Source organism: Raphanus sativus, chromosome 2 (genome assembly GCF_000801105.2).
Source record: "Raphanus sativus cultivar WK10039 chromosome 2, ASM80110v3, whole genome shotgun sequence".
Taxonomy (NCBI): Eukaryota; Viridiplantae; Streptophyta; class Magnoliopsida; order Brassicales; family Brassicaceae; genus Raphanus; species Raphanus sativus.
Window position 1 is genome coordinate 33,866,190 of NC_079512.1, and position 23,630 is coordinate 33,889,819.

At 37.6% G+C, this 23,630-nt stretch overlaps 7 protein-coding genes across 7 annotated transcripts; 1 reads left to right on the forward strand and 6 right to left on the reverse strand.

Moving 5' to 3' along the window:
- Positions 1–15: 15 nt before the first annotated feature.
- On the reverse strand, positions 16–1,922 carry LOC108842694 (uncharacterized). The gene is made up of 2 exons (XM_018615683.2): positions 1,763–1,922; positions 16–1,051 (listed from the first exon to the last, which is right to left on the reverse strand). The coding sequence occupies exon 2, from the start codon at positions 776–778 to the stop codon at positions 212–214; it is 567 nt and encodes a 188-aa protein (XP_018471185.1). The 5' UTR covers positions 779–1,051; positions 1,763–1,922; the 3' UTR covers positions 16–211.
- Positions 1,923–2,307: 385 nt separating this feature from the next.
- LOC108842693 (deSI-like protein At4g17486) lies at positions 2,308–4,052 on the forward strand. Its single transcript, XM_018615682.2, has 4 exons — positions 2,308–2,690; positions 3,115–3,376; positions 3,466–3,533; positions 3,618–4,052. The coding sequence occupies exons 1-4, from the start codon at positions 2,556–2,558 to the stop codon at positions 3,909–3,911; spliced, it is 759 nt and encodes a 252-aa protein (XP_018471184.2). The 5' UTR covers positions 2,308–2,555; the 3' UTR covers positions 3,912–4,052.
- A 42-nt stretch (positions 4,053–4,094) lies between these two features.
- LOC108842695 (uncharacterized) lies at positions 4,095–5,571 on the reverse strand. Its single transcript, XM_018615684.2, has 2 exons — positions 5,373–5,571; positions 4,095–5,068 (listed from the first exon to the last, which is right to left on the reverse strand). Exon 2 carries the CDS (start codon positions 4,808–4,810, stop codon positions 4,241–4,243), a length of 570 nt encoding a protein of 189 aa, XP_018471186.2. The 5' UTR covers positions 4,811–5,068; positions 5,373–5,571; the 3' UTR covers positions 4,095–4,240.
- A 2,271-nt stretch (positions 5,572–7,842) lies between these two features.
- Positions 7,843–9,968, reverse strand: LOC108833660 (beta-carotene 3-hydroxylase 1, chloroplastic). Its single transcript, XM_018607072.2, has 7 exons — positions 9,447–9,968; positions 9,292–9,351; positions 9,125–9,196; positions 8,881–9,015; positions 8,443–8,568; positions 8,137–8,193; positions 7,843–8,048 (listed from the first exon to the last, which is right to left on the reverse strand). The coding sequence occupies exons 1-7, from the start codon at positions 9,825–9,827 to the stop codon at positions 7,950–7,952; spliced, it is 930 nt and encodes a 309-aa protein (XP_018462574.1). The 5' UTR covers positions 9,828–9,968; the 3' UTR covers positions 7,843–7,949.
- A 2,251-nt stretch (positions 9,969–12,219) lies between these two features.
- LOC108825741 (glutaminyl-peptide cyclotransferase) lies at positions 12,220–14,844 on the reverse strand. The gene is made up of 11 exons (XM_018599094.2): positions 14,446–14,844; positions 14,295–14,351; positions 14,157–14,192; positions 13,863–13,927; positions 13,682–13,745; positions 13,324–13,441; positions 13,118–13,215; positions 12,836–12,906; positions 12,719–12,746; positions 12,569–12,623; positions 12,220–12,474 (listed from the first exon to the last, which is right to left on the reverse strand). Exons 1-11 carry the CDS (start codon positions 14,731–14,733, stop codon positions 12,380–12,382), a joined length of 975 nt encoding a protein of 324 aa, XP_018454596.2. The 5' UTR covers positions 14,734–14,844; the 3' UTR covers positions 12,220–12,379.
- A 1,202-nt stretch (positions 14,845–16,046) lies between these two features.
- Positions 16,047–17,486, reverse strand: LOC108825164 (40S ribosomal protein S10-1). Its single transcript, XM_018598496.2, has 5 exons — positions 17,347–17,486; positions 17,173–17,221; positions 16,596–16,878; positions 16,368–16,494; positions 16,047–16,269 (listed from the first exon to the last, which is right to left on the reverse strand). The coding sequence occupies exons 1-5, from the start codon at positions 17,347–17,349 to the stop codon at positions 16,186–16,188; spliced, it is 546 nt and encodes a 181-aa protein (XP_018453998.1). The 5' UTR covers positions 17,350–17,486; the 3' UTR covers positions 16,047–16,185.
- A 2,497-nt stretch (positions 17,487–19,983) lies between these two features.
- On the reverse strand, positions 19,984–22,231 carry LOC108840598 (ABC transporter G family member 4). The gene has a single exon (XM_018613434.2). The coding sequence runs from the start codon at positions 22,086–22,088 to the stop codon at positions 20,358–20,360; it is 1,731 nt and encodes a 576-aa protein (XP_018468936.2). The 5' UTR covers positions 22,089–22,231; the 3' UTR covers positions 19,984–20,357.
- Between the last annotated feature and the right edge of the window lie 1,399 nt (positions 22,232–23,630).

The window sequence follows — 23,630 nt, forward strand, 5'->3', positions numbered from 1 at the left end:
AGAACACAGCTGCAATAAAGATATGAAGAAGAGATTTCAACATGTATAACGAATACAACTCGCAATGCGTCCATAATATAGCAGGGAAGAAAAGAAAACAGGAAAAAAAAACACATCAAACTCACACCGAAATAAAACAACATTATTCGCAAACTTATATATCATAACAAAAGCTGAATTTAGCAATCAAATCTGGAATCATGGCGATTTTTCATCCCCGGAACATACCCTTAAGCACAAAGGGATTCCTGTCGGTGTTTTCAGATATCCTTAGCGATGAGACAGCCTGAGCAGCGATCAGATCATCAGCTGATATTCCCATGTTGCTATCCCAAGATTCCCTCATGAAGGGCGACCAGCTACTACTGTCTCCTAATCCGTAACCGTTGGACACAAACCCAATCCCTTGAACCGCATAGCTAGCGCAGCTTTGAAGAGGAACGTAGTTTTCACCTCTAAACAGATGATCCATCTTGAAACAAGCCTTTTCTTGGCCAAGCATGACTCGAGATGATGAATCATCAGAATCTTCGCCCAGTAGGACGTGGAGAGCAACAGCTTCTGCGATAGCAGCACCTTCGTCATCTAACCTCTGTTGTTCTTCAAGTTTCCTCTGCTTCTTCTTTTCCAGCTCGGCCCTGATGGCAGCAGAAGTAGCAAGAGCTTTCTCGAGACGTCTCTTCTTCTTCTCAGCTTGTTTGACACGATCGAATTCATCTTTACCGTTGTGTTTCTTCTTCCCTTTCCTAGCTAATGGCTGAACTTGCTTGCAATCCATTACTAGCTTTCACTCTCTCTCTCTATATATAACTATAATTGTAACTAAAAATAAACTGAACTAAAAAAACTCGCTAATGCTGTGGTGGAAGGATGTGAAGAACTAGTACTACACCCACTCAGGTATATAGGAATACCTCATGGTGCGGACAATACAATCCCAAAAAGAAACAACTGGAGATAACTCAAGGGAGACGTTGTAAGAATTTGCAGACATAACATTTGTAATCACTCGTCCTCCTACTTTCCCATTCCCCTTAGACTCGCCCATTTTCTGCATTTTGACAATTACATCTTTATTAGTTTTACGAGAAAGCTGCATAGGAATAACACACAAACCAGTAACCTTAATCTTTTTAAAAAACCCAACAACATAGCTTCATGCTACAAAACATGCCACCAAATCTTAACCAACCAAGCAGACCACATGACATGATTTTAAGCAACAAAAAAAAATTGTTATAAGGACCTAAAAAGACACCAACTCCTAAAGAAGTATAAAACACTAAATCTTTCTAACGATTTATACAGATTTAACAGAATCATCAGTCAATAACAGCTCAAATAAGCCTAAAAAAAATGAAACTTGATTATTACTGAACTCCTTATTGCTTAAAGTAGGACCAAACTACAAGGAAACATGTAATAAAAAGTCTTTTGAGTATACAAAGGGCATCCATAGAAAGAGTCAAACCCACGGTAAAATTTATGAACCTTTCTTAATCCTCACGAAGCGTAAACTAGACTGATTGATCAAATTGCACAAAAAAGTAACCGATAGAACCCAGATCTGCCTTTAACTACTCAAGTCGCATTAAAATTTAACCTCAATTAAGCAGGATCACAACATAAAACAATCGGATTAAATCGACTAATTCAGGTTTAAAAGCTCATAAAATCAGATAAACAAACGAAGCTAACCGAAATTCAGGGAAAATTAAAAGAGAAATCTAGGGGAAGTGGAGAAATAAGATCCGATCCAAACCTCTACAATATGGCATAGAAGCAGCTTTGCCTCAAAGACCTCCCCCAAATCGGATTATACAGAGATAGAGACAGAGAGAGATACTAACACACGGAACTAAAGTTGATGTATTAAGAGATAGACGAGAGGAAAAGGAAGAAGAAGAGTTTTAGTCGTATTATAAAAAGAGACGAAGAAGAAGAAGGAAGGAGAAGATGAGAGGATAGGACAAGGAACTAAAACGTAGCAGTCTCTATTTGACCCAGTTAAAATACGCCACGCGTCTTATGATCCTCTTGACTTTTATTACAATGTAAGTTTTCAATTGGGACTTTGAGACTTGGCCGGTGCTGGTGGGACCCCCAGCAGTCGTGACGTTAACTCATAACAGCCGTTAGATTAGATGTAGAGGTGTAACTCCATTTCTACGGCTGAGATTATTAAATAACCCGGTTTAAGGAATAACCCGATTTGAGTAGTAGCGTAAACCACGTCGGTTGCTGGAGCGGCAAGTAAAGAAGCAAATAATCAGGAAAAGCGAGGGTAGAACAGTCATTGCATAAGACCCGACCACCACCACCACCGCCGCACTCTCATCTTCTTCATCCACCTACGTTCTGAAATCGAGAAACCGTGAGAAGAAGAGAAGATAAAACAAAAAAAATTCTTTTAGAGATCTAGTAGTGGAACTGTTGAAAGGGAAGTGGATTTGGTTCGAGTCTTTTTATTTAGGGTTTCCAGCTAGAATCTTCGAACTCTTCATTTGCTTAGAAATTAGGGTTTGAGATTTATCTGGTAGTGAGAGGGAGTAATCATGGCGGAGGTTGTTCTACACATATACGATGTGACAAACAGTGGATCGGAGAAGACAAACAACACCATTCTCCAGATCAACAGGTTCTTCAAAGACGGTATTGGCCTTGGCGGCATCTTCCACAGCGCCATTCAGGTATTTAAAAAAAAATGGATACTTTGATCTGTGAGCGAGCTTAATTATAGGATATGGTTGTAGAGGTGTCTGTAAGATCTGAAACTTAAAGTTTCCTTTTTTTTTCTTATCCTCCACTCAGGATCTAATCTTTTGTGTTTACTTAAGTTAAAAATTATAAACTTTGTCTCCGGAGGAGGAGGAGGACTTGTCAAACTTCAATGATGACTCACTTTTACTTGATTCATCTTTGACTGGGCAACTATAAGAAAGTCTTTGCCAGTTATGTGCTAAAGCGCTTGACTTTTGGTTTCCTTGTTTAGTCTGCTATAGCTTTTGTGACTTTTAGTCTATACATGTATATATATAACTTTGTATGTATTCTTGTGCCTGACTATTGATTCGCAAGGAAGCATATGATTTGACTGGCATCTCTATTGTGCAGGTATATGGAGATGATGAGTGGTCTTATGGGTTTTGTGAACAAGGCACTGGCGTCTTCAGCTGTCCTAGCAGCAAGAACCCTATGTATACTTATCGTGAGAAAATCGTCCTTGGGAGGACTGATTGCACCATTTTCATGGTCAATCAGATCCTGCGTGAGCTCAGCAGGGAGTGGCCTGGACATTCCTATGATCTCTTGTCCAAAAACTGCAATCACTTCTGTGATGTACTCTGTGATGTACTTGGCGTCCCAAAGCTCCCAGGTAAGGCCCCATTATATTGAGAACCAGTATGTATATGTGTTGGTCTTGAAGGCTTATGTGACTGTTTGGCTTCTGTCTCTTTTAAACAGGTTGGGTGAATCGCTTTGCCCATGCTGGTGACACGGCCTTGGAAGTTGCAGGAAACACAGCGATGAGGGTTGGTTCTCTTTCTTTTTTGCTTCTCTCCAACCTAAGGGCTTCTGCATAGGTGTTTATTCTTGTGTATTGGGCTTTTTTGCAGATAAAGCAAGCCAAAACTGAACTAGTATCAGCTAGTAAAGTGGCATATCGCTTCCTTTCCAATGTTACATCAAACGTAACCAACGGCTCCAATGGCTCTCAGCAACGACCTGGAGGGACCCTCACCAACTCAGAAAATGGGAACGTGAGATTGCAAGGCAGTTGGTTCAAAGGGTTACTCAACACTTCAAAACCCTCCTCAAGCACAGAGATAGAGAACAAAGATGAAGATGCGAATCAGCAGAGAAAGATGAGCCGTGACTCTGCACCCCTCCACCATAGTTCATTTGGTTAAACTGTATATCCCCACTGCTCGAAAACTGTACCAACATTGTACTCTCATCTGTATCCATTTACTTTTGTACCAACATTGGATCTTTTATTTCTTTTCAGCAAAAAGTGTGATTTTGATAAAACAAAACATACCATTTATCTAGTTGTTACTAGCAAGTCTCAACATATTTATACTGCTTTGAGAAAAAATTGTGACATTAGGTATGACAATTAAAAATGGTATCATGTGTGTACAACTCCGAACAAACTTTGCAGTGTTACAAGAAAAGAAAGCAGAACAATAGCAGCTGTATTTGGCACCAAGCTGCCAATAATCATCCCTGAAACATTTTATTTAAAGAAGACAAAAGCGTTCCTATCATTGTTCTCAGATATGTGCAGCGACGAGACTGCCTGAGCAGCAATCAAATCCACAGATACTCCCATGTTGTTGATGTCCCAAGCACCCCTCATGAAAGGCTTGTATGGCGGCACAGACCAGTTACTATCTCCACGTTCATAAACGTTTGAGTCAAACCCAATCCCTTGAACCGCATAGCTTGCGCAACTTTGCCGTGGAACATAGTTGGTTCTTTCACCTCTAAACAGATCAATCTTGTAACACTTTCCCTCTCCAAGCATGAAATTATCATCAGAATCTTCCCCCAGTAGGACGTGCAGAGCAGCAGCTTCTGCAATAGCAGCACCTTCGTCGTCTAACCTCTGTTGTTCTTCAAGTTTCCTCTGCTTCTTCTTTTCAAGCTCAGCCCTGATGGCTGCAGAGTTAGCAAGAGCTTTCTCGAGACGTCTCTTCTTCTTCTCAGCTTGTTTGACACGATCGAATTCATCTTTACCGTTATGTATCTTCTTCCCTTTCCTAGCTAATGGCTGAACTTGCTTGCACATCGCGTGATGTTCCATTACTTGCTTGCTTTCTCTCTCTATATATATATCTATAACTAAGATAACTGAACTAAAACTCTCTGCTGCGGTGGTGAAAGGATGTCAAGAACTACTACTACACCCAATCGGGTATATATACCTCATGGTGCGGACAATACAATCCCAAAAAGAAACAACTGGAGACAACTTAAGGGACACGTTGTAAGAATTTGCAGACTTGTCGGTTGGAATCATTTGTCCTCCTCCTTTCCCATACCCCTTAGACTCTCCCATGTTCTGCATTTCATAATTTACTTCTTTATTAGTTTTAGGAGAAAGAAAGCTGCAAAGGAGAACACACAGAAGAAGCCCCTATTGCATAATAACATGATCAACTCATATATACATCTCTGGAGACAAAGATCAGTCAAACCTCAAACTTCACATAAGAAACCATTCTTAATTAGACTAGTAGTAATGGATTAAACTAGTACTCAAGCAATAAGATCTGCCTTATGTTGGATCAATCAAATTTCAATCAAAGCCTTTTCAAAAAGATATAAACGGAACAAGAAGATGATAGAAGTATACGATCCGAAACCTCTACAAGTTGGCATAGAAGCAGCAACGAAATCTTCCTCAAAACAATCGGAGAGAGAGACAGACAGAGTCAGATACCGATTGTTAATCTGGATCCAGAAAGAAAATTAGGAGACAAAGAGTTTAGACAAAGAGACAAAGACCAGATGATCAAACAGACAAGAAACGTAGTCCGTCTTGTAACTATCCATTAACCTTAAGCCACGTGGCGAATGATGTCTACACGCCATTCTGGATCTATCCAACATCAGTTTCCAATTTGGACTTGACTTTGTTAATCAACATCGTCTGTCGATAATTGAGCTACTAACAGCCGTTTGATGAACCAAACGGCTGAGATTTCAGTTCTAGAAACTTTTTTTCTTTTGATCAAAAAAGAAAAGAAAACTAATTATTTTATGCAGTTTTGTTCATTGTTACCCTTGCCATCAAATGCTTGGACAATTGGTCTTGGTTAATGTGAGGATAGGAAAAGAAGCACAAATATTATAGTGTAAGCTTACTATAGAACATAGGCCCTTTTGGGCCTTGAATCCATGAGCTATCTCTTGTCAACAGGTAAACTTAAAGCTTGTGAGTTATTGATGTTCAATTCGAAATGGACTTGAATCCTCTCCTAAAAAGCTGAGGGATCAAAAGATCATTAACCTAATTCACCAAAATCATCTTGAAAGAATCCCTGAACTGCATAAGTTTTCCCAAGAAAACAAGATTTTCGTGTATGCCTTCCCTCTACAAACAAGGTTGAAAAATCGACAGCAAGATATGCCACAAAGTATATAAAGGTCTATGCCGTGCTTATATTGCAAGATGTGATCTTCATTGGTTTCATGATCCATAACACCATATGTACATACTAATGCCGGTTTAAAACTTTTTTTTTTAAGTTCAGTGGATTTAAAACTCAATATCACTAAGACACGTAGCAAAATGGGACACCTTATCTCAATTGTTGTCGACTGGAAAATGGACACTGCAAAACGCGTGAGTTCTTTTATATAGTATTAGTTGCATATTGGATTGTCACATAATCGTCATTTTGGGGACGCTTGATAAAATAATCGTATTTTGTTCCGTGGAACGGGTCACAAGGCACACACATAGCAATCGTCCACGAATGAGTCTTAAGGAATTACAACATAAAAGTTTCTAATACAATTATACATGTAATCAGACTTTGATTATTCATTAGTGCGTTGTTGGTTACATTGCATCTTCTTAATTCGTCAAAAGCGTACCGAACATCATATTCGTGCAAATAGAACCTATATATCATCAAATTTTCTATTTCACTTTTTGTTGCATTATCTAATTATATGCTTCCACGCAACCCCATCCTCTCCAACTTTTCACCAACATCTCAATTATAAACGATCAAATTATTTGTTTTTTCTTTATCTCTTTTGACTTGATTGGATAGTGTCGTGGACTCGTGGGAGTGTAAATAATAGACTCCACTTAGAATCGGTGTGAGTATTACGAGGAAATGGTGTGATGTATTCACTCAAGTGAGTTAGTTACAAAATTATAATTGAACAGCCGACAGGCTAGCTAGGCACGTAACACGTATCCATAACTTTTCCTCTGAAAGTCATCTCCATTTTTATGTTCTCACCCGCCAAACTTATTTTAGTATACAACTCGATCGTACCATATTGTGGTGGCGTATTAATATGTAGGATATGTTTGCTGTGGCAAATTATTGTGTAACTGATGAAATCTTTGACTATACACAGTACTTTTGAATGAACCGGTTGAAGCAGCAGAGTTAATACTACTTGATACTGATCTCAAAAGTCTCGTAGACTGAAAGTTAAGCCTCTAATATTGATCTCCTATATTCGCATGTTATGTTATTAACTAATAAAAGCTTCTCAGTTTTTGGAGTATAAAACATTTATTCAAGTTCTATCGAATTATTAATCATCAAAACATATTTTACATTTTTAGAGTTAGGTCTCCTTTGTTCATCTTCTATCTCTGCTATTGATTTCAACTTTTCCTTTATTTTAAACTTTCATAATTCAGAAGTATGACGTTACACGCAACGATGGCGTTCCACGAGATCGCGGGAAGAAGTGGCCATGCTGTTAACGTAAAAGCTTTATTATATAAACTTACGTAAAGAAGAAAATTTCCATAATTTAGGTAGCTGTTATTTGATGTCATATAAGTATGTATTATATACGAAATAATATTTCACTTCAAGAATATTTTTTTTTGTTGATTGCAAACTTGCATGCATAAGCAAAAGATTTTCTGGTGCAAGTCAAAATACGTTTCATTTTTAATTTTGATTTATATATCATGAATCCATGATGACCTTGTTCACATTCAGTGATTGTAAGCGATCATGACTCTGTTTATCTAAGAAATATGCAAAAGAAAATTACCAAATGGCGGACTTCCGAAATAACCGAGCGCAGATATACCACAGGCTACTCATAATTAGCATGATTCTATTTTTAATATTTAAAATCAAAATCGGCTTATAGGATTTATAAACATAGATCGTATTTCAGATCATGATACAAGACAAAAAAAAAGTTTTGAGACTTAATTAAAACATGTTTTGAAGTCAAGAAGTCGACCCGGAACCAGACCCCCTTTTGTACAGTTTGATTCTCCGACTTATCTCTTTCTCTAACTCTTCATCTCCTCCAACTTCCTCCAATTCCTGCACATTACAAATTCAAAAGTCAAATTATTTTAAGCTAACAATAAAGATGATAGCTAAAAAATCTAAAGCAAATCAAGAAACTTGCCTTCGGTCCAAGAAACAGCCCATATGGCACACCATCGAATTTGTCTGTGTGATGCAGCTGAATACACAAATCATACCACGACACTACTAAAAATCAATTTTGTAATTATCAATGACAACAAAGGTACATCATAAGAAGCTACCACTTATTTTATAATTTGAGCGCCGACTAAATCTAAATAAAATCCAAATAGACATAAATCAATATATAGAATAAGCTACTACTGATACTAGTCATTAAGAAACCAGAGTTAACGAAAAATTATAATTAAATGTGGTTGACGGATCAAGTCAATGGGATTAATACCTGGTGAGCAGCGGCGACCCTTCGGAGATAAGGAACGTCAGCGATGGGACCTACAGGGAAGCGCTTGTGCACCAAACCATCGTGGACGAACATGTAGGCGATTCCAAACACTGTTATTCCTAACCCCTGTTTACGAGGAGAGAGACAACAGCAACATGTGAGCCGAAAGTTAAAACCACCAATCTATCTTATGGTATTAATGCAGCCAACGAGTCATTTGGCATCACATGAACCCAAAAATCCAAACTCTCTCAATTAAAAAATAAATAGAGAGAGACAGAAGATACTGGAAAGTTTGTTAGTAAAATACTGAGTAGTATTTCCGAAGTTGTTTAATATTAAATAATTAATCTAACCATACAGTCAAAGACGTTGTAACCATAATTAAGAAGAGCAACGACGTTTAATCTTTTACTCTGAAGAGACTAGGGTACTTACAGCGCCAAAGCAGAGGCCAGGAACGAGTCCCTTATTGAAGAAACCGTAAGAGAGGAGAGCAATGGCAGGAACAGCGTTGATTATGGCGAACACATCGTTCAACTCAAACGGCCCTTCTCTAGGTTTGTGATGTGACTGCAAATAGAGTACAAAAGAGAGTAAGAATAATCAAATTTAACAAGCAGCTTGACTTTGAATACTCAAAATTGTAGTAAGAATTGTCATCAGAGTTAAGATGGTAGACCTCATGCATGTTCCATAAAGAAGCGTGCCAGAGAGCTTTATGAGCCCATCTTGCCCAGAACTCCATGCCAACCTGATTCCAAAAAAATATTCCAACTCTCAAATGATTCAGACAAAGCTTGTGTTGTGTCTTAAAGAAGATAAAAGCTGAAAACTTTTTGGACTTACAGCAGCACCAACAGAGAGAGCAAATGTACCGAACATCTCCGACATTGGGATTTCACCTCCCTGTTTTTTTTATTACAAAACATAAGACTTTGTAAAGTTGTCGGAACAAGAACGAATTACAAAAAAAAAAAAAAAAATTCAAAAAATCGAATTACCTCCATCTGCCAAGAGAATCTGTAGTAAACGGCCATAATAGCCATCGAAGTGATACCGAAGCTCGACATCACTGCAGCAATCAGATAAGTGAACCTCTCCGATTTCTTCCGCTCCAGCTTCTCAGCTAAACGCAGCGCCAGGTACTCCGCGTCTATGGCTGTTGTTGTTGGCTCCGTAGTCTCGGGAGGACTGTCATCTTTGTCGATAGGAGAGCTCTGCCTCCGATCCGAGACGACGTAGCAGACGGATAATCCTCTGAACCGGAGGAGAGACGACGGGAATCCGGTTAAGGATGTTGGATGGTGCAGGCGGAGACTGGAGGAAGAGAAAGCGCGGTGGAGAGGTTTGAATGTAAGGGCTGTTGAGAGACCTGCCGCCATGGGAGAAGAAGAAGAAGTAGAAGAGGCTCCGAGACTTTGCTCGGCTGAGAGAGGTTATCTCAGCTTTTGGTGAGGTCTTAGCTTTTTATGCGAGAGGGAAAGGAAGAGGGAGAGAGATGTGGTGTACAATGCTCTGTGGCCCAAAGATGATTTCGTTTTGGGTCTTAAAAAGAAAAAAAGAAATACGTTTTGGAATTAAATATGCAGAATACAAGTGAAGGACGGTTCAGTTTCGTGTGACGAAGTTTGCCCTCTAATTCTTTTCTTTTTAATGGACTAATCTTACCCCACAAGCCCACTCTTATGTTTTATGAAAATTACATTTTTCTGCCAATCTATTTTCTTTTGTTCTCTTTGTCTTTGACCATTTTGATTAATTGTTTTAACGTGTAAATCGATTATTATCGATTAATTATGCTATTACAACGATGAAAATATTACAAAGACGATTCCAGAACCGACAATTCGATCCATGTTCGATGTTACGCCATGCACCAAACTAAAGATCTCATGTAACATGTTTTTTAATAATCTGCATAATTTAGTTTTATGGGATTTGAATCTCAGACCTCCGAATGTAAAAACAATTGAATCATTATTCTTTTTTTTTAACTCAACTTCAACTTTTCATTAGCCAAATGTTTTGATACAAACAATTGTGACCACAATGCCTCAACAGAGACTTTAACCATAATGTGATCTATGGAAGTAGATATAGCATCATCTAGGATCACTTATTTGGATCCTACATTGCCTCATCTAACTACCTATCACTTTGACCACCATGGAAACAAATTCATTCTACCAAAATGGTGAAAATGAATCGTTCCTTACACCACTAACTACACGGGCATTGACCACAACTGAAAAAACAGAGACTTTACAAAGGAATTACAATCTAAGACCTTGCTGGAGATCACCACTTGATTGACATTTAGAACTTGGATCATACCAACTCAACGCCAAGGCGCATACTTCCCCCTCAAGTCCCGTCCAGATAGCAGTCGTACCCCAGCCTTATTGTATGGATTCCAAGCCTAAAGAACCACTAAATGGGAAAATACCTTATTGACAGATTTCTTTTCAAACACAGAAATGGGTTCCCCACCAAACTGGTGCGTTAGCTGCCACTTAGGACCTTCCATCACGAGTTCCTAGTCTTGACTCCAAAACCGAGCCGCCGGAACAGAGCGAAGCAACATCTCCACGAGCATGAGCTTCGGTTCTTCCGGAATGAAAAAGACGGGTTTTGATGTCGAATCCAACCGGAGCTCATCCTCTAACACCTGCAAAAGAACACAATGGAGCTCGAGGGAGAACGACGACGGCACAGATCAGACATCAACGGAGGAACACGGAGCGGCAAGGGGAAAATAGCTCCGTCTAAAATCCAACCCTAAAAGCCGACCTCCGTCAGCGACACCTTCGAGACTCAACTCGCTGTGACTCCAGAAGTTCGGAAACCGCACTACACGGCCAGATCTGAGATCTGAAGAGCCGAAGAAACCAGAGTTCACAAGAATCTCGCCGAGGGGAAGGAGCGTTAACGAAGGCAAAAGGAAAAACGAAGAAAGGGAAAGGGGCTCTCCGGCGACGACGCAGCGTCAGACGCCGGAGAAACACGACGGCTAGGGCTTCTACTGCTCTCTCTCTTTCTCTCTCTCTCTAATCAATTGAATCATTATTCAAACCACTGGACTAAAGGGGTTTCCACTTTTGATTAATTGTTCAGATACTAAATCGCAATAATAATTGATTACTGAAAATAAATTATTTAATTAGGCAATATAAAAGGTAAACATATATTAAAATCGTGTAACATTTTTATTGTGTACCTGAATTGTGAAAGAATGTTCTTGCTTTAATCAAATAGATTGATATGTTTTTATTGTATCGGATTGTTTCTTAAACATTGTGGATCTATATTTTCTTTATGAGGCTACATAATCATATCGAGCATTCCATCTAGTTTCTAAAAGCTTGTCTTCTCCATGTTAGATTTTTGAAATCCAAATCATATGATTTGTAGAACTGCAGATCTCATAATGTACCATGGTATCATTTATAAGAGTTGGAAGGCATCATTTTATGATGCTTTGAGAAGACCTACAAGGCTACAAATGTGGGTCGAAGTTGTATGGAAAGACCAAACAAACAAGAAGTTGGTCCTCAACCAAACAAGGAAGGGAACAATAAACAAGTTACATCCATTTATAATTTATGAGGCTGATGCTGTGAGAGTGTTATGTCCTTAAGCGTCTATGGTTGGGATCCATTCTAACATGTCACAAAGTTATTGGTTCACAGAGTTCCTCGTAGCATCTTTGTTCTTTGGTTATTACTCTCTCATAGTCTTGTTATTTTTCTATTTTTATTTTCCGACCCCAAAATGAAATAGAGAAGGATACAAAACTAGTAAATGCAACTTGGGTCATGGACCCCTTCCGGCTACACTTTTCTGCTATTGTTAAGAATGTCTGGTCTCTTAAGTTTTTAAACTTTAAGCTACAACAGTGTACATTCTAACAATTATCCATATCTTCTTCTTTTTTTCATATCAAGCATTGTCGTGCGATTTGTCTCTCGCTCTTTGCTGCTGCTGGTTTTAGATTGATTTGGTACAGCTTCGGCCACAGTTTCCCCGTTACTGCAATACACAAACACATCGAGACTCAAAAATGTCATATGACTAGATAGAGATTTATTACCAAATGCAACGGACCGGACGAGATTTTTCTTACCAAAGAGACGTTTCTTGTCGCTGTCCCATGCTATACCATTCAAGACATCAATACCCTGTAGTGCAAGACAAGATTCAGTTTAGGGATAAAGAGTTTTGAAGATGGCTTGTTAAGAACCAAAAACTTGTGAACTTCAGAAAATGAACTCACCCCGTGTCCAGATCGCAGCAATCCTTGTCTGTGAAAGGATATGGGAAAAAGAAGGAGGTCAGTTGTGTAACACAATGGTTCTTCCTAAACACAGACATGTTAGAAAGAGAGAATAACCTTAATTCAGGAAGAAGTATCCATCCAAGTAGCGATCCGTCCTTGGGAGAAATTCTAGCAATACAATCAGACTGCAGCAGAGAGATACACATCAGTCTTATTCCTGCTATCTTAAAGTGAGTGAATGAACGAAGATCAATGGACCAAGTTCGATTTCACTTTGTGACATTTTGCATTCATCATATCACAACTTTGCTTAAAAATAAAAGGTGTTTTACATTACATCTTTCAGATGTCACAATGAATAAATGCAAATACCAAAAAAAAAAGCAGTTGAATTACCTGCCACACGTTTGCCCAAACTTCATTGTTTATGTACTCGAGTTCATTAAGGTATCGTACCTCACGGCCATTATATTTGACTACATGCTCATCAGTAACTGCAGAAAAAAAAGACTCCATCAAATTATAAATATACTCTCCAGAGAATAAGTGGCTCAAGAACACAAAAACAAAGAATAAAACTTGATGCGGTAGAAGGGAGAAACCTTTCATTGTTAGAGGGTCCATCCGGTATAGTGTAGAAGTGCCATCACTTCCAAACAATACTTGTCCATCGGTAGCCAATCCCCATCCATCTTTCATATGATGTTTAAATGGCTTTACCTACAATGAGATCGAAAGGTTAAAACAAAGCAGTAGGGCAATGCTAGTCCATCATAAAGTTGTAATGCAATGCAGACTTTCATTGTAACTTAACAACAACACTACAAGAACTAAAGGAACAAAGCCTATGTCAAAGATTTCCTCTAATTTCATGGAAAGAAAAAGCTGAATTAATTTTAAGTCTACCAAATTGCGCAAAAAAAAAAAAAAGAGTATGGGAAGGAGAAGAAGAGTACAAACTTTGGTTAAGTTGCGAAGATCATATGTGAAACCCGTGGTCGTCAGCCAAGCAACTTGAAAGAGGCTACAAAAGATAACAGAATAGGTGCATCAGAGAAAATGCAAGAGAACAAGATCAAAGAAACAGCAAAAAAAATTGATTCTAAATTACACAAACTAGTTATAACAAAGATAAGCCCACCTATCTCCAAGGAGTGTCAAACCCTCTCCAAAGAACTTATCGCCCATTTTTTCGATAACTTCAACCTAAGCAATTCAGAAGAAATAGGATTGAACTTCATTAATGCTGGTCCACACAGCTAATCTCACAAGCAGCAAAAAAGTTACAAATCCATCTGTGTATTTAAATCAACATTCCATTTATCTTCTAAAATAAAGCTATATCATTCTCCAAAATCACAATTACACACAAACTCTTGACAATTCAATAACAATGTTTGATATTTTACAACAATGTTTCTCATCAAAACCATACCTTTCCTGTCCGAAGAGACACTTTCCTGACTGAGGACTGTAAGGGAAAAAAAAAAAAGAAAGAAAAAAACGCAGAAAGGATCAAACTCGAGAATCACATTGTGAAAGAAGATTATTACAGAAAGCCAATCAAAATAACCTGTCTGTATAGACCAGTAGATTCGAAGAGTGTATCATCTCCGGCATAAAGAAGTCCCTGTCTCAACACAACACACACAAAAAAAAAACATTTTACTCATACTGAGATTTCGAAAGATTGATTTGGGATGACGAACGACTAAACCTCGAACCTGAGTAAACGCCTTTGGATCGTGAGGAAACTCAGCGACCACTTCGATTTCATGGATCGTATGTGAAAGATCAAACGAATCGGACGATCTCCCCGAGCCGTTGAAGGGCATAAAGAAGAGGAAAAGGGCGGCGGAGAAGAGAGCGAGAGGGATCATCATCATCGAGATCCTCCTCCGAGTGACGAAGAATCTGCGAGACGAGGCGGGAATTGGGAATTGAGGGGAATGAGGAGGCATTATTGATCGCTTAGTGAGTCTCTTCTTATAGGAAGAAGATCGAGTGGCCATCAAAGGTTTGTCTCAGCCGTCGTCGTTGACGGCTGTAGATGGATGCATATGACCCGCCACCCTGATTTGTTAAGTTTTTGTAAATCTATACCATTAAGCGCTCTGTCTCTAACCAGACTTTTTCATTTTTTTTTTTTAAGTAATACAGTGAATGTCAGTAGGTAAAGTTGCAATTTTGGAATGTAATGATGCGTAACGGTTGATTTCATTAATTCCACAGTTTTTTTTTGTTTTTTTTTTCTATAACGTCTCAGATTTTTTTTTCTTATTTGCTATGAATGATATGAAATATTCTACCAATTTCAAAATAATTACATAAACAAATTCATTCATGAAATAAATTGAATGAATTGCATTCCATTTTTTACTGTATTCAATTCCTATAGTTTTACTTATTTTGTTTCGTTAATTTCATTTTAATTTACCAACTACAGTCTAAAAGTACTTTTGGTATTCAAGTCAACAAATATTAAAAGACATTTTCGAATCAGTCTCTCAAAAGCCATGTATGACTTTTTGGATATCAGTTGATTTGGATCAGATTTTTATCCGATTTAGCTCTATTCTAGTTTTATATTCTCCGTTTCACAAAAAGGTTAATTTAACAATTTTTATATAAAATTAAAATTTTATAATTTCAATATTATTTATATTTAAATTAATTTTAATATTAATTACTAACAACATTGATTTTTCTAAATAATTTGTTAATCTCAAATATTATTGATCAAATAAATGTACCTAAAAAATATTTTAATATATGCTGTCAAAATAACAGTCCTTGTAAAACCAGAAAGAGTATATGTTTAGATTAAGTTATTTATTAACCCAAAAATTTTAAATTATGCTGGATTATTTTTAAGGTCAGACCACAATAAGTATGATACTGATTTACAAACTTTAATTTTATAAATAAAATTAGTGTTTTGGTTTTATCTTTACTTTTCTTTAATCAGAATCGTAACAAAAATGAAAAATATAAGGGATAGAAGCTTATAATTTGGTTGTGTGATACAACATGAACGCCATGGCTAAGCCAAGTATGGCTACCCGTCACTTAAAAACGCAGATAACTCCTAATTTTTGGCTCTAGTATTTGATCAACACTGTCCAACTACACGATGAATAACCACCAGCTACATAGTTGGCAGTGTCCATAAAACATTTACATAACAAGAAAAAACATGTTCCCTCTTCATTTGTTTCTAAAAAGCAATCCGCTTTCATATCTCATTTGGACAAAGCACAAGCTTCCATAACAGACAAGAAAAAGAAACGGGCGTTCTAACACTAATTTTTGGAAACTAATAAAGGATTTGTTAACTCAGACCAAAAAGTCAGAGAAATAGATAGATTATAGATTCTGGATTTGTTGCGTTACACAAACAAAACTAAAGCCAAAACAAAAACAAAACTTGTCTTTCAATAATCAAAGCGATAACAAGTGCTCTTTCAAGGCAAACCCGAACCAGATGGTGCTGCTGCGTTGTAACCGCCTGCACCACGGCCAAATCCAGGCCTACCACCACCACCTCCCTGTCAACATAACACACATTGTTAGACATTATTGCGTAAAATAAGGCTAATTAGTAAACTCGGAAGGGATGGTGAATGAGTGAGAGAGAGAGATTTACTTGGAAAGAAGGCTGGTAATCAGCTGGAGCTCCACCCTTTTCACCTCCTGCATCACCACCACGTGGCCCTGCACGGTACCCATCACGGTCACCAAATCTGGGACGGTCTCCCTCAAAGCGAGGTCCTCTGAAAGAAACACCAAAACCCAAATGTCATTTTAACTAGCCAATAATACCTCATAAACAAGACAGGTTCTAAGATGAAACAAAAGAGAGCCTAAAGTTTACCTTGGGCGATCACCGGGTGGGCCACCAAAGGGACGACCAATGGGCTTAGCAGACTTCTTCAAAGTCGCGGGAACAACATCGGACGGGAGGTTAAGGTAAGTTCTCAAGAACTCAATCCCTTCGTTGGTGAGAAACCAATAGTAGTGCATCCAAGCGAATGTCTCCCTAACGTACTCCTTGGACTTGAAACTCTGCATGAGCTTGATCACTTGAAGGTTGGGCACTGACTCAATCAACGGATGCTTTGGGAGATTGAAATCCTTCTTCGCGAACAATACTCCTTCTGTGAAACCCACGCAGAACATTCACACAATACAGTTTGATAAGGCACCCCAACGGTTAAAGATTTAAACTTTATGAACAAACTCCTCAAAGGTTTATTAGAGATCTATAGCATTTATATTACTTAATAATAAACAAAGTACTAGATTCAAATCTACATCATTGGTGCTGAAAGACGGTATCAAAATTTAACTTTTACAAACTAAAAATCAATAACACTAAGAAATGGTAACTAAACACGTTTCCACTAGCTACAAAAGCTGAAATAAACGATTAGATGCGAAAACGTACTAACCTTTGAAAAGGTACTTGCAGATCTCTCTGCGGTTGGTCTCTGTGATAATCTGGAAACAGAACAACAAGAACACACAATCAGTACATAGTTGGATGAGTCATTCCATTACAAAAACGTACAAATGTAAAAATTAAATTTAGAAACAGAGAAACAGAGCACAAGCAGAGTCTATACCATCTTGTTGGTTGAGCTTTAACTGCAAAAGAGGCACAAAGCTTCTTTCTATGGTCAAAAGAGGCACAAAGCTATAGCACTGTGAAACTAGGGTTTCTAGTGGATAAAAGACTGTTATACATTACGTACCTGGGCTTTAAGTGGGCCGCGAATTGTGATAATTGTTTGTCTCCAGTGCTGGCCTTTTTGAGGTGTGTTATGAAGTCCACACTAAATGTGAACAGAGAGGAGACCTATAGGATTAAACATGTAACCTTAAGGATGATTTGGGAAATCGATGTTCAACAAATTGCCAGCCAGCAACTACAGATTAGGCAGATTATCCGGAGTCTTGACAGAGATCAGAGGTTGCCAAATTTTTGTTTATTTTTGTATAATATATATTTATATCATTTATTTTAATTTTTAAGTAATTAAAAATTATTTTGATGAAAATGTAAAATTTATATAAAAAAGAAATCAGAAAATTTTGTAAATTATACTAGTATCGTTATTTAAAGTGGATTTATGCCAACTTGAGCTGTTTAAATAGAATTTTAAAAAGTTTTGTTTTGGCTATGAATCGATTTATTCATTTATTGATTAAGCAAACATCCCGTTTAGGGCATCTCCAATGGAACACAAAAATTTACTCTATAATTCACTATAAAATAGAGTAACTCTATTATGGAGTTGGATTTGATCCAATGGTTCACTCTATAATAGAGTTACTTTATAAATAGAGTGAATTATAAAGTAATGTTGTTTTTTCACTCTATATTTGGAGTGAAAAAGCAACATTACTCTATAATTCACTCTATTTATAGAGTAACTCTATTATAGAGTGAACCATTGGAGCAAATCCAATTCTATAATAGAGTTACTCTATTTTAGAGTAAATTATAGAGTAAGTGTTTGTGTTCCATTGGAGATGGTCTTGGACCAATTTTTATAAATTGTGAGAAATAGAATGAAGTGTATACACTAAATTTTAGACGTGTGCTATTGATTTGATTTTTTTTCTTTCAGTATGTACTATTTTTTACGTGATACATAACATATGTTTACGTAAGTCAATACTCTATTGCTACAAAAGAAATTTTAAGCCTTAATTAGGCCTCAACAAGTCGTGTTGTTACCTCAATCACAGACGGTCAGCAGTACCAATCCCGATAGTGTGCTAATTAACCTGGCTTTGATTCACAGAGTCACGCTAAGGAACACAATAGATGAGGGAGTATGTGAAGTAAATGTAAATGGAAACCTAAAATTTGGCATCATCTCAAGAAAAAGCAATAGCTTGCTTGTTTCCCAAGTTTCTTAAGAAACCAGATATCACGTCCCCAACACATGTACCCTATTCTTGAATCGAATTCAAGCTCCCCAACTCCAAGTTCAAAGCATGAGACACCTCTGCCCTTTGAGTTCAAGTTTTGTTTTGTTAGCCTCATAAAACTAGTAATAAATAAAGGATTCGAGTTGTGATCTAGTCAGAAAACCAGCTTGGCGCAGACAAAAATTGTTGTTAAACAAAATGAGATTCAGAGAAATTAGTTCACGGACGACCAATGAAACATGCATGCCCGTGAACTCATGAATACAAACGAGAAAGCAGCCTTTTGTATGTCAACTTGACCATATAATAAATTATTCGTCTTTCATTTTTGTCAACATCACGAATTCCTCCCTTGTTAACCAATACGTCCTTTACTGACCAAAAACAAAATAGCTCAGTTTTTCTTTTTGATAGCTGGGGGCATAAGTTGATTGTCCCAATATTAAGTCTAGGATCTGAAACAGTTATAGATGAGAATTAACATTAGATAAAGATACGTAAACTAAATTAGAACAATGTCAGCAGTAAACTAAAGCAAAATAGCTGAATGGAGGTCAAGATCTAATGTCCAAATCAAAACCTAATAAGTGTCGTTTTGTACATACTCTAAGAACAATAAACTAGTGTTGCTTTTCAGAGAAAATGACGATCATGTGGACCCGTGACGATCTCTTTTTTTTTGTCCAAGCTACAATATACATGAACATGGCTCTCCCCATCTCTTAATCCAATTGATTCTCTCTATTATTCCTTTCCCCAACGTAAGCCTCCCTCTCTCTCTCTCATATATGATTGATACCATCATTATTGAAGTGGTTAATGAGTCAATCACACTCGTGACATTAGGCGGAGCTCTTGGTATTCATATCTTTACTATGTAATCCAGAGATTGTTACTTGTTTTACAAACACATATATAACAGGTTAATGAACAAAACGAAAGAGAAAACTGTAGATAATGGAATTTACGGTTTAACCATTCCATCAATAAATTGCTTCTTGTGTGTATGTACAGTGGCGGACCCACTTGAGAGGAAGGGGTGTCACATGACACACCTTAAATATGGATAAATCTCAGTTTTGTATGGATGAACAATGAAATATCACTAGATTTGTTGGTAAAGTACTCTAGATGACACCCCTAAACCCAGTTTCAAATCCCACAGTTGACACTTTATACTTTTTTTCAGTGTTTTAAAAAGCGGTTTAGGCGGCCGCCTAGGCGACGCTTAGGCGCTAGGCATTATAGGACCGTGGCGATTACTCTTTAAACCGCCTAGATAATTACAATATTATAATAATAAATAATATATAATTTTTATTCATAAATTATAATAATTAATATATTTTAATATATATTCTTATGAATATAATTTTTATCATATATAAATAATAGTTTTTACTATTATTAAGTATAAAACATTACATATATTTAATATATTGTTATAATTTATAAACGCCTAAACCGCTTAACTAATAATCTAGGCGTCCGCTTAGTCGTTCTAGGCGCTAGGCGTTAGGTCGCCGCCCGATTAGCGCCTAGCGATTTCTTGAACACTGCTTTTTTTTCATGGTTTGACCCAGGTAAAAACTAATCCTGGGTCCTATACATACAGTATGTATACCATGGAGTTTGAAGAAACAAGAAAAACCTTACAGATATTAAGCAAAAAAAAAAAAGATAATAATAGAAAAAATCATCTCCTGGAACTCGAAACCCTTTTGAGGAGAACAAGAAAACACAAAACACGATATAATACGAAGAACCCTAACAACACATAAACATTAGTCCACCTCTGTCTCTCATCAAGCCCTTTCTTGTCTAACACGTCACCTCCAGTAGCCAAGCACGCTTTCACGTCGCCTTCCCCAAACCAGACAAGGCATTTATTGGCCAGGCAAGAGTACTCATTTATCAGAAGCGAGTCCAACGCATACTTATACATCGAAAAGAAGTACATGAACAACCAATACTTAGGTAGACTCTCTTTAGAGATGAAGTAGCCAGAGAACAAGAAGAAAGCCGCGAGAAGAATGGTCACTGACGATGTTCCAGCGATATAGTTAGGCGCTAGAGAGCTCAAGAAAAGCACAAAGGAGTTTGCCATTAAGACAATGATCCATATCACGAGGACAAAGTAGGCAAAAGCTTGCCATGAAAGGCAGAGACCTACAAGGAAGTAAAGCGAGACAGAGTAGATGATTGCGATGAGGAGCAAGTAAGGCAAGAAGACCAATGTGTTTGCGAGAATGTGAGAGGAGAGTCTGTAGAGTCCACTCGATGTTTCTCTGAGAAGAATGGGTCTCTCATCGATGAATATTGGTAGGGTTTGTGTGGTTGATGATAAGAGGAACGTGAGGGTGAATGCAAAAAGACCGAACCGCTTCTCGATGCCTGCCTTGCCAGTTCCAATGTTGAGGTAGATAGTGCCTAAGACAAGACCTACTACAAGAGCTTCTAAGATGTTGGTAAGAAGCAACTGCCTTGTACGGTATATGATCTTCCAGAATCGTCTAGAAAGTAGGGTTACTTCAGTGATCCTGGAGCTTCTATATCTCTGTTTTGTGTTCTGCTTTTGACTTTCGTTAGGGCAGTGTTCATGGAGAACAATGTCGGTAGTATTCTCGTACGGATCATGAAGGTCTTGAAGTATCTCCATAGCGTACTCAAGAGAGTTCAGCTGAGGTGGAACCGTGAATCCCTTGGAGAGCAAGAAAGCTTCGAGCAAATCAAGCCTTCCGTGGTATACAACGCTTCCTTTGGAAAGAAGCAACAAGCGGTCGATGAGAAACAGAATCTTGAAGCTAGGTTGATGTATGGACAAGATCACGGTCCTTTGTCTTGACGTAGCAACGGACTTGAGGATCTGAACAACGTCGAAAGCAGATTTACTGTCTAAACCGGAGGTGGGTTCGTCGAGGAGTAAGAATCCAGGATCGTGGAGAAGACTTAGACCAATAGAAACCCTTCTCCGTTCACCACCGGATAGGCCTTGACCGAGTCTTGTATGTGCAAGATGCGTTAGGTTAAGTTCTTGTAGGAGAGAAGCAACGGCACTGGAGGTTTCTGATGGGGTTTTTGAGAGCAATAGGGAGGCGGAGAAAGTGAAAGTCTCGGAGACGGTGAGGAGAGGGAAGAAGGCGTCGTGTTGAGGAACGTAGGAAGAGATTTTGCGGTAAGAAGAAGGGTTAATGGGAAGAGAGTTGACGAGGATTGAGCCTGAGGTTGGGGAGGTTCTTGCGGCTAGGATGTCGAGAAGAGTTGATTTTCCAGCACCGCTAGGGCCAACGATGGCGAGGATTTGGGAAGGATGAGAGGTGAGGGAGATGTTGCGGAGGATGTAAGAAGGTGGCTCTGCCGTTGGGAAGAGCGGTGGAAGTGGTTTGGTGTAGGAGATGGAAGAGGTGGTCAGAGTATTTGATTCCATATTAGGGGAGAGATGTTTACAAGTTGGAGAATGAAAGAGAGTGTTGTGTAATGAGAATTTATGGATGTTTGAGTTTGGAATAATTTTTGTATTTTCATATGAAGCTGACAAATATTTTAAGTCTTTTTGTCTGTTTGCGTTGAACTATTGTCTTTTGCTGTCATTTATGATGTTGTGTTACATTGAACTCATCGAACGTAGTCGTGGCGATGTAACAACGATGCGGTGCCGAGACGAGTAATAATCAGAGAAGAGATCACTAGAGATGGTTATTCAAATTAAAATGGAGCTATTAATGATAGGAAATCCATATAACTTTCATTTATATAAAGAAGCATGGTTACAGACTACAGTTACATTTAAACCTTCTTTTTCGGTTATATACACATTTGATAAACATGTAAAGATAAACAAAATGTGTTTGTCATAGTGAATATTGTTGAGGAAATTATGAGAGGGAGAATCTAAAGGCAATGCAGGTAAAGGTCACGGGTTTTTCTATGACTATCTCTCTCTCTCGTGCCTTTGTGTTATTAGTACACAGGAAAATTTCACATCACGTAGTTGATTTCCCAAACCACTCTACAATACTGTATTATACTTAATGATGTGAAGGGATTAATTCGTATAAGACGAAATGCTGTATGGGAAACTAAGACCAAATGGTTCTAGTTTCGTTAAAATTATGAAGAATTTGCTGTATGAGCCGAGAGTCCGGGACCATGGAAAGAACCCACCGACACCAACTATTTCCCATGTGGCCAATTTAGTTTTTCTGCTTGCTTAGAGGATTAGTATAGATTTCTTTTCTTTGTTGAAAAAAATAATTGCAAATAACACAATTTTATGTGTTTAACGTGAGGTTAGTATAAATAATTTCATTACTAGACCATGACCCGCCTGACCAGGCGGGTGTTTATTTAATTTTTTAATTTTTGATTTACACTAAATGATATATTTGTTAATAGTTACTTGTGATACATTCAGAGGCGTATCTACTATAGGATTAGGGGTTTAGTTGACACATGCTTAGTTATGAAATAATTGGTTTTGCATAGGAAGCCAAAAAGAATCAGCAGCTAAAATGATATTAGTGTATGTATTGACACACCTAAATCTGGGTTCACATCTCTAAATTATACTTTTGTTATCATATTTTTAAAATTTTATATATCATGACACATGTAAAAAAAAATTGATGGGTCCGCCACTGGATACATTGAGTTCTTTTTGAATTTTAAAAAAACAATCAAATCTGTGAAAAATATTTTTTATTATAAAGAAAGCTTAAAGTGAACAATGATAGATTATATATGAAATATATAAATCAATTTAGTTAATTTAAAATACATTGAAATAATTGACTTTGAATCATATATAAATCAATTTAATCGGCTCATTGTTATTACATTTTTTGTTAGGGCCAGTGTTTTAGATCAAATTAAGTTGGTCTAGTGGCTCATGACTCCTCTCTCTTATCCTAACCGACAATTTTGTTTTGTAACCGTTCGGTGTTTAGAAAAAAATTGTGAAGAATGAAAA

What these genes read in the sequence shown, in the direction of transcription:
- LOC108825164 (XM_018598496.2), bottom strand. An exon ending in CCACCCGGTGATCGCCCAAG is followed by an intron (nt 16,495 to 16,595) that starts GTAAACTTTAGG and finishes TGTTTCTTTCAG; the next exon opens with AGGACCTCGCTTTGAGGGAG. An exon ending in ATTACCAGCCTTCTTTCCAA is followed by an intron (nt 16,270 to 16,367) that starts GTAAATCTCTCT and finishes TTATGTTGACAG; the next exon opens with GGAGGTGGTGGTGGTAGGCC.
- LOC108833660 (XM_018607072.2), bottom strand. Translation starts at nt 9,827, where the DNA reads ATGGCGGCAGGTCTCTCAACAGCCCTTACATTCAAACCTCTCCACCGC. An exon ending in GATTCTCTTGGCAGATGGAG is followed by an intron (nt 9,352 to 9,446) that starts GTAATTCGATTT and finishes TAAAAAAAACAG; the next exon opens with GGAGGTGAAATCCCAATGTC. An exon ending in GGCTGTTTCTTGGACCGAAG is followed by an intron (nt 8,049 to 8,136) that starts GCAAGTTTCTTG and finishes TGTAATGTGCAG; the next exon opens with GAATTGGAGGAAGTTGGAGG.
- LOC108842695 (XM_018615684.2), bottom strand. Translation starts at nt 4,810, where the DNA reads ATGGAACATCACGCGATGTGCAAGCAAGTTCAGCCATTAGCTAGGAAA.
- LOC108840598 (XM_018613434.2), bottom strand. Translation starts at nt 22,088, where the DNA reads ATGGAATCAAATACTCTGACCACCTCTTCCATCTCCTACACCAAACCA.
- LOC108842694 (XM_018615683.2), bottom strand. Translation starts at nt 778, where the DNA reads ATGGATTGCAAGCAAGTTCAGCCATTAGCTAGGAAAGGGAAGAAGAAA.
- LOC108842693 (XM_018615682.2), top strand. Translation starts at nt 2,556, where the DNA reads ATGGCGGAGGTTGTTCTACACATATACGATGTGACAAACAGTGGATCG. An exon ending in TCTTCCACAGCGCCATTCAG is followed by an intron (nt 2,691 to 3,114) that starts GTATTTAAAAAA and finishes TCTATTGTGCAG; the next exon opens with GTATATGGAGATGATGAGTG. An exon ending in CAGGAAACACAGCGATGAGG is followed by an intron (nt 3,534 to 3,617) that starts GTTGGTTCTCTT and finishes GCTTTTTTGCAG; the next exon opens with ATAAAGCAAGCCAAAACTGA.
- LOC108825741 (XM_018599094.2), bottom strand. Translation starts at nt 14,733, where the DNA reads ATGGCCACTCGATCTTCTTCCTATAAGAAGAGACTCACTAAGCGATCA. An exon ending in ATCCAAAGGCGTTTACTCAG is followed by an intron (nt 14,352 to 14,445) that starts GTTCGAGGTTTA and finishes GTGTTGAGACAG; the next exon opens with GGACTTCTTTATGCCGGAGA. An exon ending in CTACTGGTCTATACAGACAG is followed by an intron (nt 14,193 to 14,294) that starts GTTATTTTGATT and finishes TTTCCCTTACAG; the next exon opens with TCCTCAGTCAGGAAAGTGTC.